This window comes from Squalius cephalus, assembly GCF_949319135.1.
Source record: "Squalius cephalus genome assembly, chromosome: 24".
NCBI lineage: Eukaryota > Metazoa > Chordata > Actinopteri > Cypriniformes > Leuciscidae > Squalius > Squalius cephalus.
The window spans coordinates 21,766,581-21,781,831 of NC_137145.1; the positions used below are offsets into that span (position 1 = coordinate 21,766,581).

The 15,251-nt window shown below is 37.9% G+C and overlaps 2 protein-coding genes across 2 annotated transcripts in view; one reads left to right on the top strand and one right to left on the bottom strand.

Moving 5' to 3' along the window:
• Positions 1 to 10,632, top strand: part of LOC307152662 (uncharacterized protein) — a 44,649-nt gene extending 34,017 nt beyond the window's left edge. Inside the window, exons 42-59 of the mRNA XM_079861486.1 lie at positions 40 to 185; positions 268 to 411; positions 1,516 to 1,713; positions 1,797 to 1,927; positions 2,258 to 2,421; positions 2,520 to 2,779; positions 3,125 to 3,207; positions 3,575 to 3,716; positions 3,960 to 4,052; positions 4,129 to 4,205; positions 4,324 to 4,407; positions 5,433 to 5,535; positions 5,670 to 5,780; positions 5,894 to 6,004; positions 6,269 to 6,382; positions 8,766 to 8,855; positions 8,962 to 9,078; positions 9,169 to 10,632. Of these exons, the coding sequence (XP_079717612.1) occupies positions 40 to 185; positions 268 to 411; positions 1,516 to 1,713; positions 1,797 to 1,927; positions 2,258 to 2,421; positions 2,520 to 2,779; positions 3,125 to 3,207; positions 3,575 to 3,716; positions 3,960 to 4,052; positions 4,129 to 4,205; positions 4,324 to 4,407; positions 5,433 to 5,535; positions 5,670 to 5,780; positions 5,894 to 6,004; positions 6,269 to 6,382; positions 8,766 to 8,855; positions 8,962 to 9,078; positions 9,169 to 9,264 (2,264 nt within the window). The 3' untranslated portion in view covers positions 9,265 to 10,632. The remainder of the gene's footprint in view (positions 1 to 39; positions 186 to 267; positions 412 to 1,515; positions 1,714 to 1,796; positions 1,928 to 2,257; positions 2,422 to 2,519; positions 2,780 to 3,124; positions 3,208 to 3,574; positions 3,717 to 3,959; positions 4,053 to 4,128; positions 4,206 to 4,323; positions 4,408 to 5,432; positions 5,536 to 5,669; positions 5,781 to 5,893; positions 6,005 to 6,268; positions 6,383 to 8,765; positions 8,856 to 8,961; positions 9,079 to 9,168) is intronic.
• Positions 10,432 to 14,973, bottom strand: LOC307152621 (molybdopterin synthase catalytic subunit). Its single transcript, XM_079861423.1, has 5 exons — positions 14,835 to 14,973; positions 14,588 to 14,704; positions 12,919 to 13,072; positions 12,701 to 12,824; positions 10,432 to 11,623 (listed from the first exon to the last, which is right to left on the bottom strand). Exons 2-5 carry the CDS (start codon positions 14,700 to 14,702, stop codon positions 11,537 to 11,539), a joined length of 480 nt encoding a protein of 159 aa, XP_079717549.1. The 5' UTR covers positions 14,703 to 14,704; positions 14,835 to 14,973; the 3' UTR covers positions 10,432 to 11,536.
• Positions 14,974 to 15,251: the final 278 nt, after the last annotated feature.

A 15,251-nucleotide genomic window follows, 5' to 3' on the forward strand; every position in this document is an offset into this window, starting at 1 on the left:
ATATTTTTGTGTATAAATGTTCCCCTGTCATATATCCAGGCTACTCTGTGAGCTCTGTGACTGACGGCTCGTCTGAGTTTTATGTGGCCGGTGCTCCTCGTGCCGTTCATAGAGGACAGGTTATAGTTTACATTATTGACAGCCAGAGACAACCTGTGGTCATAGATTCACAAAGAGGAGATCAGGTACATTTGACCCTCAGCGACCTTGAGTTTCATTAGACAGTAAAGTCCTGTTTTATGTAATTGTGGTGTCTGTGGTTTGCAGATCGGGTCTTATTTTGGCAGCGTTCTCTGTCCCGTTGATGTGAACGCTGATGGAGTGACTGATCTGCTGCTGGTTGGAGCTCCGATGTACATGAGCGAGGAGAAGTCTGAGACGGGACGAGTCTACCTGTTCACCATCACCAAGGTGATTTTGTATATTGTGCTTATTTCCTTCTCTTTTTTCTGTAGTTAGCTACAGTATACTATAACCTACTAATAAAGCGAAGGTTGTAAAAGAGATTTATATACACTAATGCTGCATTCACACCATGTTGTAAATTACCGTAATTATGAGATGTCAACATGTGACGTTCGACTCGCACTGCATCTGAAATCGAATACTTCCCTACTATATAGTAGGAGAAAAACAGTATGGCAACAGAGTAGTGTGTCCCTAATACACAGTATTCAAAAAACAGTATGCGAAAAGTGACCTACTTCTGTCCAAGTGCGCAGTCGATGGACACTTTACTATCCCATGAGGCCACAGGAAAGGATTTGTGAATGACGCTGAAGCAAGACAACTGACGCTACAGGTCACATGACAGTGACAACATGGCGGATGCAGTACGTCGGAATTTAGGTCAGGTGGTATAAGTCGGAGCTCTCAAAAAATGCAGTTTACAAGTTGTAATTATGAGTTCTATGGGGACGTGAACACTTTTTACATGTCAGCCGTAATTGACCGTTCACAAAGACCCGCCCAATTTAGTTACTGTTGCTATGTCCGACAAGCCACGGCGCTCTCACGCCACACCATGTTCTCACGCAGTGAAAAATACATCGCGGAGCAGAGAGGACACTGACAACATGCCGACTGACTGGACAGACCAGGTTACTTTTGATCTGAAACAAAGTCTGAACTTTCGAATTGCATTATTTTTTAAAGAAATGTAAACAATAAATATTGTTTTTTGGCTCTTTAATATGTTGTGACAGATCACTGTAAAGGCTCAGTTAAAGCTGCTTGTGGAAACCGATCATCTCTTCCTTCTAGTTAATTTATAGCATGATATATAGCATCATAGCATTATAGGAATGATGTCAGTATACACTGTTTTTCAAGTTCAAGTCCATCAAGGGATAATTTAGTCATATATCACTTATTACACAGCTTTTCACCACATGAATAATGACGGGGACATGATATTGATTTGAGATTAATACTGATTCCCCGACCTCGGAATGTTGCGACATTTCAGAGAGCCGCGTAATAAAACCCCTTTATTATTCACTTTATCTTTAATAGGGTATCTTAAGTAACCAGGGTTTTTTGGAGGGTTCTCAAAAGAATGCTCGGTTTGGGGCGGCCATCACTGTCGTCCCAGATCTGAACCTGGACGGCTTCAGTGACGTGGTGGTTGGTGCCCCATTGGAAGACAATGGCCATGGTGCCATTTACATCTACTATGGAGACAGAAAGACCATCAGAAAGCAGAGCTCACAGGTAGAACGAAACACTTCATTGAGTTCCCAGCACATAAAATGTAATTGCAAGTGCCAAAATTCTGAATATTCTCACAAATTTAGAAAATTATTGGAACGAAACTGGACCCAGCGTTGAAGTACTTTGGCCGTTCTCTAGACGCCAGCGGAGATATGAATGGAGACTCGATCCCAGATGTCACAGTGGGGGCTTTTGGGAAAGTCGTCCAACTCTGGTGAGAATTTGAACCAATTCACGATTAGATCGTCCCATGTAACAGGAGACCATGCTAATTTGTAATACTTAATTAACGGCCCACCTTCAACAACTGAGTGAAGTGTGTAACAGCTGCATCGACGGCCTCAGTCATGGTGGGATCTCTGGATATGTTTGTGGCCAGCGAAATGATCGCTCCAGCTGTCCTCTGGAATCCCATTTTTCACCTCAGCAATTCTCTAAGCATCAACTTTCTGTGGGACTCTCCTGTTTGTTCCAAAACCCATAAATCAATTGAACGGTTGAGTTTTAATTGATGCATTCTTGAACTCTTTCATTGTGGTTTTAGGAGTAGCGCAGTTGCAGTGGTCACAGCCAAGGTTTCCTTCACCCCTGATAAGATCAGTATCCTGAGTAAACCGTGTCGCAACAGTGGGAGGCAGGTGTCCTGCTTCAAGGCTAAAGTGTGTTTCAGCGCAACATTCAAACCAACGAATCCACAGGGCCCAGTGGGTAAGGATACTGATTCTGGTCTGGGTCATATATTTTTAGGAGATGGACACATTTGGTCAGAGGAAGTAATGCATTTAAACATCCTTTTATAAAAACAGATATCAAGTACAACCTGACCCTGGATGCTGACCTGCAGTCTTCTCGGGTCAGCCCTAGAGGTTATTTCAGCAACTTGGATCGGGTCCTCCAGAAAGACATCAGGGTCTCTGCGCAGGACACGTGTGAAGAGCATGATGTGTATGTGCAGGAGACCCCTGACCTCGTCAACTCAATTGCTTTGCGCGTGGACGTAGTTCTCAGCTATCCAGACGCAAACCCTGTTCTAGACGTCTTCAGTCCCAATGCGTGGGAGTTTTTTGTGAGTGCTGCGAGAACCAAAATTGAAGTGCCTGTGGTTTACTGTGATGGGCATGTGTTAAGAAAAAGGGCAATTAATTAACAAATGAATCAACTATGTCAGGGGATTTCTAACCTTTCGATCAGGGGCGTCAATTGGGGATGGAAGGGTATGGCAGTAGCTATACCTTGGCTACAGTAGTAGTAGTTTTATTTTTTTTAATCTATCCAATTTCCCATGGAACCCCCTGGACCCCAGTTTAAAATCCTCTGACTTAGGCTATTAAGAATAGAAGAATGCATCGTCTTTGTTCAGGAAACTCTCCCTAAATCCTTGTGTTTATCTCTGGGGTTTGGTTTGGTCCAGATCCCATTCTCAAAGGACTGTGGCCAAGATGAAGTTTGCTTCAGTGACTTGGTACTGAGTGTGGAGAGTGAAGAGAAACGTGGGTAAGATTCCTTCAACCATATGACTTAAACCAGACAGAAATGTTAATAAATGATCTCTTATAAGGAAATTTGAAATGATCTAATTAACTAGCACCCAATTTCTTTTGTGAAAAGTTTCGATAACACATCCATATAAATCTCTTACACTCTTAAAAATAAAGGTTCTTTATTAGCATTGAAGCTTCCATGAAGAACCTTTAATATTTCATGGAACATTTCCATACCATAAGAGGATCTTTAGATGAAAAAAGGTTCTTCACTGAAAGGTTCTTTGGAGAATCCAAAATAAGTTCTTCCATTGCATTGCTGTGAAATTGAATGAAAAAATACAAGTGTTTATTATTATTATTATTATTATTATTTCTAGCAAAACTCCACTGGTGGTCAGCCAGAACATGAGAAGACTCTCCTTCACTGTGACAGTGATGAACAGGAAAGAAAATGCATACAATGCACGGGTGACAGTCAGCCACTCCAGTAACCTGTTCTACGCTTCTTTTACAACACCGGTACTTTACAACTAATCCAAACAATTCATTAATTATATTCTACTTGACATCAGCAGTACAATATATGATTGTGAAAATAATTTTAATAAAACGGGGCAGGATTCAGGTGGTGCTGTGGCAGGCTCACCAGAAGATTCTACCCATAATTTAAAGGGATAGTTCGCCCAAAAATGTCAATTCTGTCAGTAATTACTCACCGTCATGTTGTTCCACACCCATAAGATAAAATTTCCTTTTTTTCAGACTGATGAAACAGATGTGAAGTGCACTCTGATGAAAGATTCAGACAAACTCACCTGCCAATTGAGTTATCCAGCCCTGAGGACAGACCAATCGGTGCGACCGACATCTGCGAGCATTCGTCTTCAGATCTGACTGATGTGATTTTAACGATTTTGTTACTTTTCCTCAGGTTACGTTTGTGGTATACTTTGACTTTAACTTGAATCGGCTTGAAAAAGATGCCAAAGTTGTCTTTGAGGCTTTAAGGTAAATATAGAAATGATATGTGACAGTTCATGCTGTAGCTCAAGATCCATAGGTTTAGTAATGTGTAAGGAGATGGATTAATGTTAATCAATGTTTGATTGGTTTATTTGCACTGCAGTGACAGCACAGAGGAAACTCCCGCTGATAATATTTTCCATGAATCCATTCCTGTCCAATACAACTCTGAGATCATCCTCAGCAGGTCAGACAACACACCCTATTATTAAACACCTATCAGGAATGCCTGATTCTGATTGGTCAGCTGTTGCATTCTGCAGTCTACTAGCTGTGCTAGTTTCATTTTTCTTGTACAGGGTTTCCCACATTTCAGGAAAGCATTACATGATATTGGAGCATTTCAAATGTGTGATTTCCACTCTTGGAAAAGTCTTGGAAATTAATACAATATTAAAAGGTCATTGAAAAGTTTCAGAAATTAAAACTGTCAGTGTCAAATGTTCTACCTCTGTTTTAAATAATGTCTTCTGATAAAACGAGCTCTTTGTGACTGTGATCTCGATAAAGTGATTTTTAAAAATCCTCTAGTAATCATACGGTACCGTTCAAACTTTGGGCATTTAAAAAAAAAAAAATTATTCTGCAAAGTTGCTTTAAACTGATCGAAAGTGCCATGCAGTTAAAACATCTACATGTTATAAACGATTTATATTTCAAATAAATGCTGTTATTTTTAACTTTATATTTTTATCACACAAAAAAAGTATCACAGTTTATACAAAATTATTAAATGTTTCTTATTGTGAGTGATTTCTGAAGGATCATGTGACACTGAAGACTAAAAATTGCTGAAAATTCATCTTTGATCACAGGAATAAATTACATTTTAAAATATATTATAATAGAAAACAGTTACTGTATTTTAATATTGCTGTTTTTACTATATTTTCGATCAAATTAATGGTGAGTATAAGATACTTTTTTTAAAAAAACATTAAAATATCTTACTGATCCCAAACTTTGGAAAAGTCATGCAAAAAAATCATGAAAGTTATAAAGTGTGGGAACCCTTCTTGCGAAAAATCCTGAGTAACTTAATAATTGATATAAACATTATATTTCGGTTCTGTTTTAAAACCTCTTTTAAAATAATGTTGAGTGGCTCCACTATTTCTGCTTGATATCCAGTTAAATAAAACATTTTAACCCCATCATAACATTTATTTCTTAATGTTTAAATGTTTCTTTATTATTTTCTAATTTTTTCAGAGAATCAAACTTAGATGTTTATTTACTGGAAAAAGAGGAAAATTTTGCAACCACAGTAAGGGGTTACAAGGACATCGGGCCAGCTTTTAACTTTAATTTCAAGGTGAGTTCATGCTGTAGTGAAATGGATAAATCCTTCAGGCTGTTCACTACCACCATCTGTTGGTTTGCTCTGAAAAGGAAGTTCATGGTAGTGATTCAGCCTGCTAATGCGAGTGTATTTATTTATTTCTACAGGTTTCTACAGGAACTGTCCCAGTCAGCCTGGTTTACCTCAATGTGTCGCTGCCAAGCAGCACTAAAGCGGGAAATCCCCTCCTGTACATTACCAGCATTAAAACTTCACCTGTGAGGAGCAATAACAGTTTATTTTACTCCCAATGTATTTAATCATCCATATATGACTGAAAGCAGTGTCTGAGCATGTGGAAATGATTTGATGATGATATTTCCTGCAACAGGCTGAAAAATTCCATTGTACCGACAGCAATCTGATCGACCCGTTTAAGATCAGTCAGAAACCTTATCCAGCCCGATTCACTGAGGAGAGCTTTAGAGGAACAGAGGAACTGGTCAGTGCTTGATCTAATATTTTCCTGAAATCCAAGAAAGAGAAAAAGCATTCACTGCTGTTATTGATTGCGACACACAAAGGAAGTAATAATGAATGAAGAATGAAACCCAGTAATAATTATTTGTGTAATAATGTTTTTAATTAGATCTAGATGTTGATTTACAAGTCAAGATGACTAATTCTGTCTCATGATTACAAATAACAGGATGTCTTGAAATTTCCATCCGCAAAGCCATAACCGTATTGATCATCTGTTCACCAGAACTGCAAAACGGCCACATGCCAGTTTATGCGATGCGTCCTGAAGGACCTGGAGGAGAAGAATGATTATTACCTGAATGTAACTACAAACATATGGAAAGGCACCTTTGCAACGGTAAGTGAACTCATCTCATTACTTTTCTCAAGTGTTGGGGTTAAAGTCCCCCTGTAGTCAATCATTTTATCCCTTAAATCTCATCTTTGATCACCAAAATGACATATTTAAATGCTTTTTCCTTGAAATAAAATTCTTCATGCCTTAAAATACTTTGAATGTAACTCTACACACTTGTCTCATTTAGTATGCGCTGTTCTATGAATATGCAAATGAGCCCCGCCTCCACTCACTCACACCAGCTCAGAGATCCACTCATTGACGATCACACATTGATCTGGGGTGCGTTTCCCGAACAACGACGTAACTCGCTGCTTAACTACCATAGTACGATGCATCGTTGAAGAAATCAACTAGCTAAGCCACGACTGTTTCCCGAAACCGTATTGTCGTTCCACCACGTTGGTTTATGACGTCATGCACGTGTTGGAGTAATAACTTATTTTAATGAATCTGTTTGAGATCGAATTAATGCTAGATGTTTTGCTATAAATTACAGACATGGCATCTGAGGACTATTTCTCATTTTTCTCAGTTATTTTGCTTTATTTCCAGATTCAATCATAGGCTCGTTCTTACATAGTAGTGCACGTTCGCACATGCGCACTCTTCAAAAACGGTGCTTTAAATCTGTTGACAAACTAAAAGACGTAAATTACATTTATATGTATTCTAAATAAAAGACACATGAAATGGTATTGGAATGTCAGCTTATTTTGCTCAAGATACAGATTTATTAAGTCTACATGTCATGCAAACTAGAAACTATGCTTCTAACCACAGGTCGAGAGCTGTCGTTCCAACTACATAACTTTCCGATGCTGTTTGTGAATGTTCGTTAGAACGATGGTTTCGGGAAACACTGACTCGTTGAGCTATGCAGATAACGACGGAACTTGCGAACATAGTTGGCTAACGATGCTTTTGGGAAACGCACCCGATTGGTTACAAGGTAGTTTGTGACGTCAGAAAGACCAGCGATTTCAAACCGTGTTTTTGAGACTGTCTTTAGTTCACTGCAATTTTAAAGGTCCCATTGCATGAAAATTTCACTTTATGAGGTTTTTTAAGCTTAATATGAGTTTCCCAAGCCTGCCTATGGTCCCCCAGTGGCTAGATGTTTTGATGGGTGTAAACCAAGCCCTGGGTATTTTTGAGAAAATGAAAGCTCAGACGGGCGAATCTAGAAATCTTCCCCTTATGTCGTCATAAGGGGAAAGGTCACCTCCCCTTTCTCTTCTTTGCCAGCAAAAAGAATTTGGCCCGCCCATGAGAAAATGAGCTGCGCGAGCGTGATATTGTTTTTTCCTCGAGAGACATCATGGCTTGCAAACGAGCAAAGCATGTCAGTTGCTCAGTGTTTGGATGTACAAATGAACACAAAAGTATTTTTTTAGTTCCTTCATCCGAGCCTCTGAAGAACCAGTGGGTTATGTGAATTTCTGATGTGTAATTGTTCAAGTTCAGACAGATAATCTTTCTCTCAAAGTCGTTCAATACTGTTTATGCATCAGTAAATCAAGCCAGTGACTAAAATATCAACTTCACATCGTTTCTCTTAGTAGGATGAAAATAATCGTATTTAAACTGTGATTAATATACAGAAAGCGATCAAAGAACAATCCCTTTCCAATCGCCCAAGCTGTCAATCACACAGCGCGAGTTTATCTGGACACTTGCCAAAACTCGTTATGAAATCAATGACGCTGTTATGCTGCACAACGAAGCTCTTACTGTACTTACCTCATGTTTGCATTGGTGAAAGCATTAGTGAGAGTACAGAAATTGTGTTGCAATGAAGATCTTCATTCACGCGATCAACAGGCTGTCATCTGCTCAATGCTCATCACTGCAACTTTTTATGTGATGGGAATAGATCTAAATACTTAAAAAACTTCTCACGATTCGTTAATCCCGATAGCTGTAATAGTAAAAACGTATAATAGCTGTAATAGTAAAAGTTTTCGAGAGAGTTCCACATGTAATGCTAAATATTTCATATGCAAGCATGTCAGCCAATCACACCAGTGGGCGTTTACTCTGAAGTCTCACAGCAGACACGCCCCTTCAAACAGAGCGTTCAAATCAGAGGCTAAAATCAGGCTAGGAAATATGCCTTTTATTTCTAAATTATAACAACTTTTGATCTAAAAAAAACATACTAACATTATAAGGGCAGCCCAGGAAACATTCTAAAATAATAAAATAATCCATGCAATGGGACCTTTAAGGAGAAAAGACTCAGCAATGGTGTTGACTTATGAATTTGCACATGGTTTGACTTAAAACATAATAAAAACACCACATGGACATATAAACAACATTAAAAGCTTGATTTTCACCACAGGGGGACTTTAACAATGTGTTTGTTTGCCCATTCAAGGCTGATTTCCTGTACGTCGTGCTCTCTGTGAGAGCTGATATAGAGACGTCTCAACCGGACCTACTGTTCATCGAGCAGAAACAGCTGAAGGTATGGTCAAAATACAGCAGGATCATTTGAACACTTTGCCTCAAACGTCTTCAACACGTCGACAGTCATTACCCAAGTCGAGACAATTGACATGAGTTCATTGCAGGTTGAAGTCAAAGTGAGCCAACCTGGAGCTAAAGGGGACGTTCCAGTGGGCGTCATTGCAGGGAGTGTTATTGGTGGTCTGTTATTATTGGCTCTTGCCGTCGCAGTGCTTTGGAAGGTGCTTAATTTAGCTTTATCCTCACAATGTCTTTTCAGCGTACATCTTGTGCCACTGTCTTCCTTTAAAAACCAATGTGTTTATGTTCAGGTTGGATTCTTCAAGAGGAAATATCAAAAGCTGATGAAGAACGAGGAGAATGAAGGGGAAGATCAGGAACTGAAGGAAAACAGTGAGGCGCCCTGAGAGATCGGCCGAGGCTCATTTGGAGATGTCAAAGGTTTCTTCCCAGACACAAATGTCCAGAACAGGGTTAGAAAGAGTGAACTGAATGAACTGGAAATTGCCGGTTTGATTACAATGCATTAACTTACAACTGGTATTCCAATCCCATTCATTTCTCAAATGCTTTTTCTCTGCTAGCGGGTGTATCTTTTGGCACAGTCTTACCACTTCCTCTGAGTAGTTAGTTTTTAACTAGATCTTTTTGACTATTGTCTTTTGATTATTGGTGTCATATGCTGGCATATGAGAAAACATGGACCTTTGAGTTCTTATTTGAACACATTTGATCATTTGTTTTATAGTTGATTACGAAAATTACCTAACACATAAGGCTCCGATATATTTCAAGCAAAATCGGGAGTTTGAAACAGCTTGCTATAGCGAACTTTCTGGAAAAGTTTGTTCTGACTGGTATACACCTTCCATTGGTTCGTGGCGATTATGTAATAGCTGTGGCTCTGCCGTCTTTGACGTGGAAATCCTTCTTGTTAATTTCTTCTGTTGTTCAGTCCTTGGAGGTTAGATGCGAGTAAAAACATGAGCACACTGGAGAGTTGTAATTCTAATTAAAAGAGACACATAGTATTTTCATGTTTAATACTGTAAATCCTGTAACGCTGCTTTCTTTAAAGCAATCTATTGTATAAAGTGCTATATAAATAACATGACTGGAGTGCTGGAGTGAATTGCAGAGCTTGTGCAAAAATCCACATCACTGTGATCAGATGCTTGTCTTGTTTTCTCACCGCTGTCATTTTTGTTGTTTATTTTGTTGTCGAAAGGAAAGCTTGCAGCACATATTTACATATTCATCCAAATGTGGGCGGCGTCTGGATGTTCGCTGTTTTTTCCCCCTAAGCCAAGAACGAAAATGAACTTCGCCTTGAGTATATCGGGGCCTTTACGTTATGTGCTTTATTATATCAGTGAAGCGTTTACAAAATCAAAGTGAAACCATTTCAGCAATAACATAAATACAATTGAATGTAAATGTGTTATGGCCAAAGCAACACACTGTAAAACTCTTTCTGTAAATTCTACAGCTGCCACTTTTGTACGTACTATGCAAGAATCATGAGCAAATAACTAAAGTAATAAGCAGTGCTACTCTGCATAAAACATCAGGGAAATGTACTGATTCTAAACGAGTAAAAGATAGTGAATACTTGCACAAATTAAGTTAGTAATAAGAAACAATGCAGGCAACCCTTTTTAAAAACGTAACATTATATTTTACATAATATACTACCCTGCAAGTACCCTACTACTATACTAAAAGTCACTGTTTGGATTTAAATAAGCAAGATATTACAAGATCTTGACCAGAAATTGATGCACCTCTCAATGGAAATAAATGTTATTTCCATCAAGAGGTGCATCAATTTTTGGTCCAGATCTTGTATTGACAATGCAAGAGTCCAGCACTCTGTAAAGTCTCCTCCAGCACATCCCAAAGACTCTCAATGAAGTTAACGTCTGGACTCAGAGGTGCCAATTCATGTGTGAAAATGATTCTTCACTCTCCTCACAACCATTCTTTCACAATCTGTGAAATCTGACAGATTATTTGTCTGTTATTTCCTGTTCCAATCTGTTATTTCCTGATGAATCTTGACATTGTCATCCTGGAATATGGCCATGATGCGTCTTCCTACATGGCTGTTAAAGAAATGAAAATCTACACACTCCATCAATTAGGGTTAGAAGAACTGTTACCAAATATATAACATGTTTGAAACATTGCAATTATGATTCAATCATAAACTCTTAAGCATTTGCCTATTTCAATTGAAACAGCGACTTTTTTTTTGGGCCGGGCAGTGTATAATGCTTTTGTTAATAAACACTCGAATACTTCAAAATGTCTAGGAATTACTGACAATGTTAACTTTTATTTAATGTTTTGAAATGACAGTTAATATAAATAAGTAGGTATGATTATGTCTTAATTCAGGGTTTAACGTCTACTGATGGCAGGAAAAGAGGCCTGTCTAATCAAAGGCAACATAAGCAACAAAGATTTTCCTTAATGTTTACATGATGTTTTTGCACTGGTACCTTTGTAAAACTTTCTATTCTTTACAAAAAAAGAGAGAAGAATATACTCGTTTGATGAAAATCTGTATTTGTGTTTCATCAGGTGTTAAAGGAGAACTTGAGCTTTGTATTTTTTCAATAAAAAAGTCTAGATGCTTCACGAGATTTACTGTAGCCCATTTGCTCATTTAACAGTTCAGCTTTCCTTGGAATCTTTTCCATCATCCGCCCACAAACACTCCTTGTTCTCTTTCCAGCAAGGCTGCCCAGACTCATATATTTCCTGAAAAGAACAAAATAATTACAAACATGTTGTAAACAATTGCACAAGAGAAATTATTACACTTTGATGGCAATAATTAACAAGTTACAAGTTATTATATAACTATAATTTCGGTAACACTTTATTTTGGTATCACTTCATTTTAAGGTGACAGTTTCACATTACTACATGTTCTTCATTACAAGTAACCATTAACGTAGCTCTAAAGTTAATTAATAGCACTTATCTGAGTAAGTACAAAGTAACTGTCACCTTAAAATAAAGTGTAACCATTATTTCTTATAAAGAAACAAAAAGCCAGTGTTCCACAAATAGGGTAGACTTTCATGTCATGTTTTTTTTTTTTTTTACTATTTGATTATATACTATTAACCTAGCATGGAAACTAGCAGGACAAATGGCTGTTTTTTGAGTAGTTGACCTTCTCAACTGTATCCAATAATTATAACCACAAGTCATGATGCACAATTTATATTCAAGTTATTGCATCAAAAATGTTTAATGAAATAATTATAATGATTAAAATGTAATCTATGCACTGTTAAAAGTAACATTTCATGTTGTAGTATCACTTAAAACTACAACATGGCAGGAAGACAAAACTCATTATTTACACAAATCATGTTAACTGCATTTATCAAACTTATTACTACGTTTGCAAGGAAAAGTGATTCATTAAATATTGTCCAAAACTTAATGTAAACTTAAGTTTATTAATAACTACCAAAAAGCATTTGGTGCAAAGCTAGCTAGTCTCTACTTAGAAACATCTGCAGCCCGGTTACCTACTCAGGCTTACTTTATTTACATTTTACTTTATTTAAGTCGCATCAATTGTGTCTATTTAGTGTTTAAGCTTGTTAATACAAGAAATTAACAGAATCAAACAAATTGGTTTTATGTGACGCATTATGGTTTTCAAACCTCCAATCAAATGTAAGAAGGAAATAAACATTTCTTTTGACCTCCTGAGGCTGACAAATATCATTTACTGAAGATTAATCACCTCCTTTTTTTTGTACCTTATTCATTCTCTAGGGTTACACAGAAGTCATGCACTACTAGGTATATTCATACCTTTTTCCAGATTGGTACAGTGGCTTTGAGTGTGTCGATGCCGTACTTCACCGCCTCCAGGGACTCACTTCTGTGCGGCGATGAGATCCCTATTATAACGCTTGCTTCTGTTATAGGAACCACACTGTGGACAGAGCAGGCATAGAACACAGATATTCTTTAGATGTGCAAATATCAAGCAATGAACTCTCATCATCTAAACAAACTGCGAGACTCACCCAAGTCTATGTTGTATGCTGATATGCCTGACGCTGGGCCACTTTGTCCTGATGCCACTGCAGATCTTCCTCAATTCTGACTCTGCCATTGGAATGTACGCCTCATATTCAAGCCGTATTACTTTCTTCCCCTCTAAATTATCTCTGGTAGTCCCTGAAAAAGGAGATTATCATTTCATTTCACCCTTCTGCTCTGGACGGTGCATGTGCTTGTTGGAGGGATCAGGGTCTCCTCGACATGGATGGTACCTTTGCATCATGTGACCAACTAACCGTTTTAACCTTAATACTGAAATAGACCAAGAAACATGAGAGGCCGTTCTGGAAAGGGTTCACTCCTCGTCTCTCTGTGCACGTCATGCTCTAATACAATGCAAGGCGGTTCATAGATCCCACTGGTCTAAATGCAGACTTGCTCAGATGAATCCAACCGTTGATCCAGAATGTGATAGGCATCACTTGGGACCAGCCACACTAACTCGTATGTTTTGGACCTGTCCAGCTCCGGTCCTTCACTGTCCACTCACTTTACAAATTTTGTAAAGCAATGTCTAAGATGTCTAATTTCACTGAACTGGAAGAGCCCTCACCCACCATCTCACGCATGTTGGATAAAGAATATTTTTCAAGAAATTACAGAAAATTTGAAAAAAACATTTAGCAGCCTAAAGGCCCTTGCACACTGAGTCCGAAAATTTTGCATGCATTTTTTCGTATTCGTGATTCGGTGGCTCTGAATTGTCAAAACACCATTCAAAATGCTTGCTACGGATGCGAAAAACGCAGAAAATCGAACCTGATCCGAATTTTTTTATGACAGACGTAAGTTTCGGAGGCAGTGTGCAAGCGTGATTGACATAACGTGAGGTCGTATTTATTTTTTAACGCCGGCCATGAGGGTGAGTAAATATTGACAGAATTTTCATTTTTGAGTGAACTATATGAGTTTTTTATAAATATGGAAAAATGAAATCTTTTTTTAATGAAATAATACTATAAATAAGAAACTAAAACTGCCAGTAGGTGGCAGAAAATGTCCAAATGAGTTAGTCATTGAGTCATTCATTTGATATGTTCAAACGGATGATTCATTCAGAAATTAAGTAAATGGCTCTCTTTATGAATGGGCCATTGAATAATTGGTTCACCACACTGATCCACTCAATACACGGATTCATTCAGAAACTAAACACTGCTGTGTGTTGCTCGAAGATATTTTCATATTTTTCTAAAACAAGCAATTTTGTATCTAAAATATGACAGAAAATTAACTTCTCATTTATTGAATTGTTGTATAAAATCAATATCACATTTGCACTCGTCCAATTCGGGACACAAACAGCACTCGTGTGATATTCTTAACTATATCGTATCATATAAATGTGAGAGAAAAACTCATACAGGGCATTTTTGCCCTGATATCTTGAATTTTAGGGTCATTCTAACTGCATTCTATAGGCTCCATCACACAGTGAGTTGTCGTTGGTGCGATAAAGGCTTAATAATCGTAATGGGTGAGGTGGGGTGGGGGGGGTTGCTCTCTAAAGCCTTTTTTGTAATGATTTTGTGTTTCTAAAATGTTTCAATTAATCATAAACAAAAAAATGATATGTATCTGTAAGAAAGCCAACTCTAAACAGAAGCAATTATTCAACTACAAAAGACTGACCAATAAACAGAGATATAGCGCCACAGGAGGGACACGTCACAGATTCAGAGACGCCATCAGCAGAAAGCTTGTCCGTCGTGAGTGTAATTAGATCTTGACCCTGATCTGCAGCCATACCTTTCAAAAAACAGAAAACATTATAAAACAATTAAACATTTTTTTTTAAATGTCTATATATATAAAAAAACATGTTAATATATATACATATATACAGACAGATAGGTAGGCTATCAGATGTGATGCTCACCTTGGTAGTTCGTTACCCTCCACTAAGGGGAGGTATGACGGCCACCTCGTCTCCCTCTCTGAGGGTCAAGGGCTGCGCACCCAGAGGCACGTACTCCTGCCGCACTGCCAGGACCACCTGATCCCGTAACACAGACAGTCTGGCAAACAAGATAAAATCTCATCAGATTCAGAACATAATGAATAGAAAATAGAAAATCAGAAAATAATAGTTTACAACAGATCATTTGTTATTCTAAGCATTATGTATATGATTTAGAGCATGTATAGTACAATACAATTTAAACAAGTCTTTAGATGGCAAAGAAAGACACTTGTGCATATGCATGAAATATTTGACACTGCAAATACCCAATATTATTAAATGAAACACACACACACACATTTTTTATATATATATATATATATATATATATAT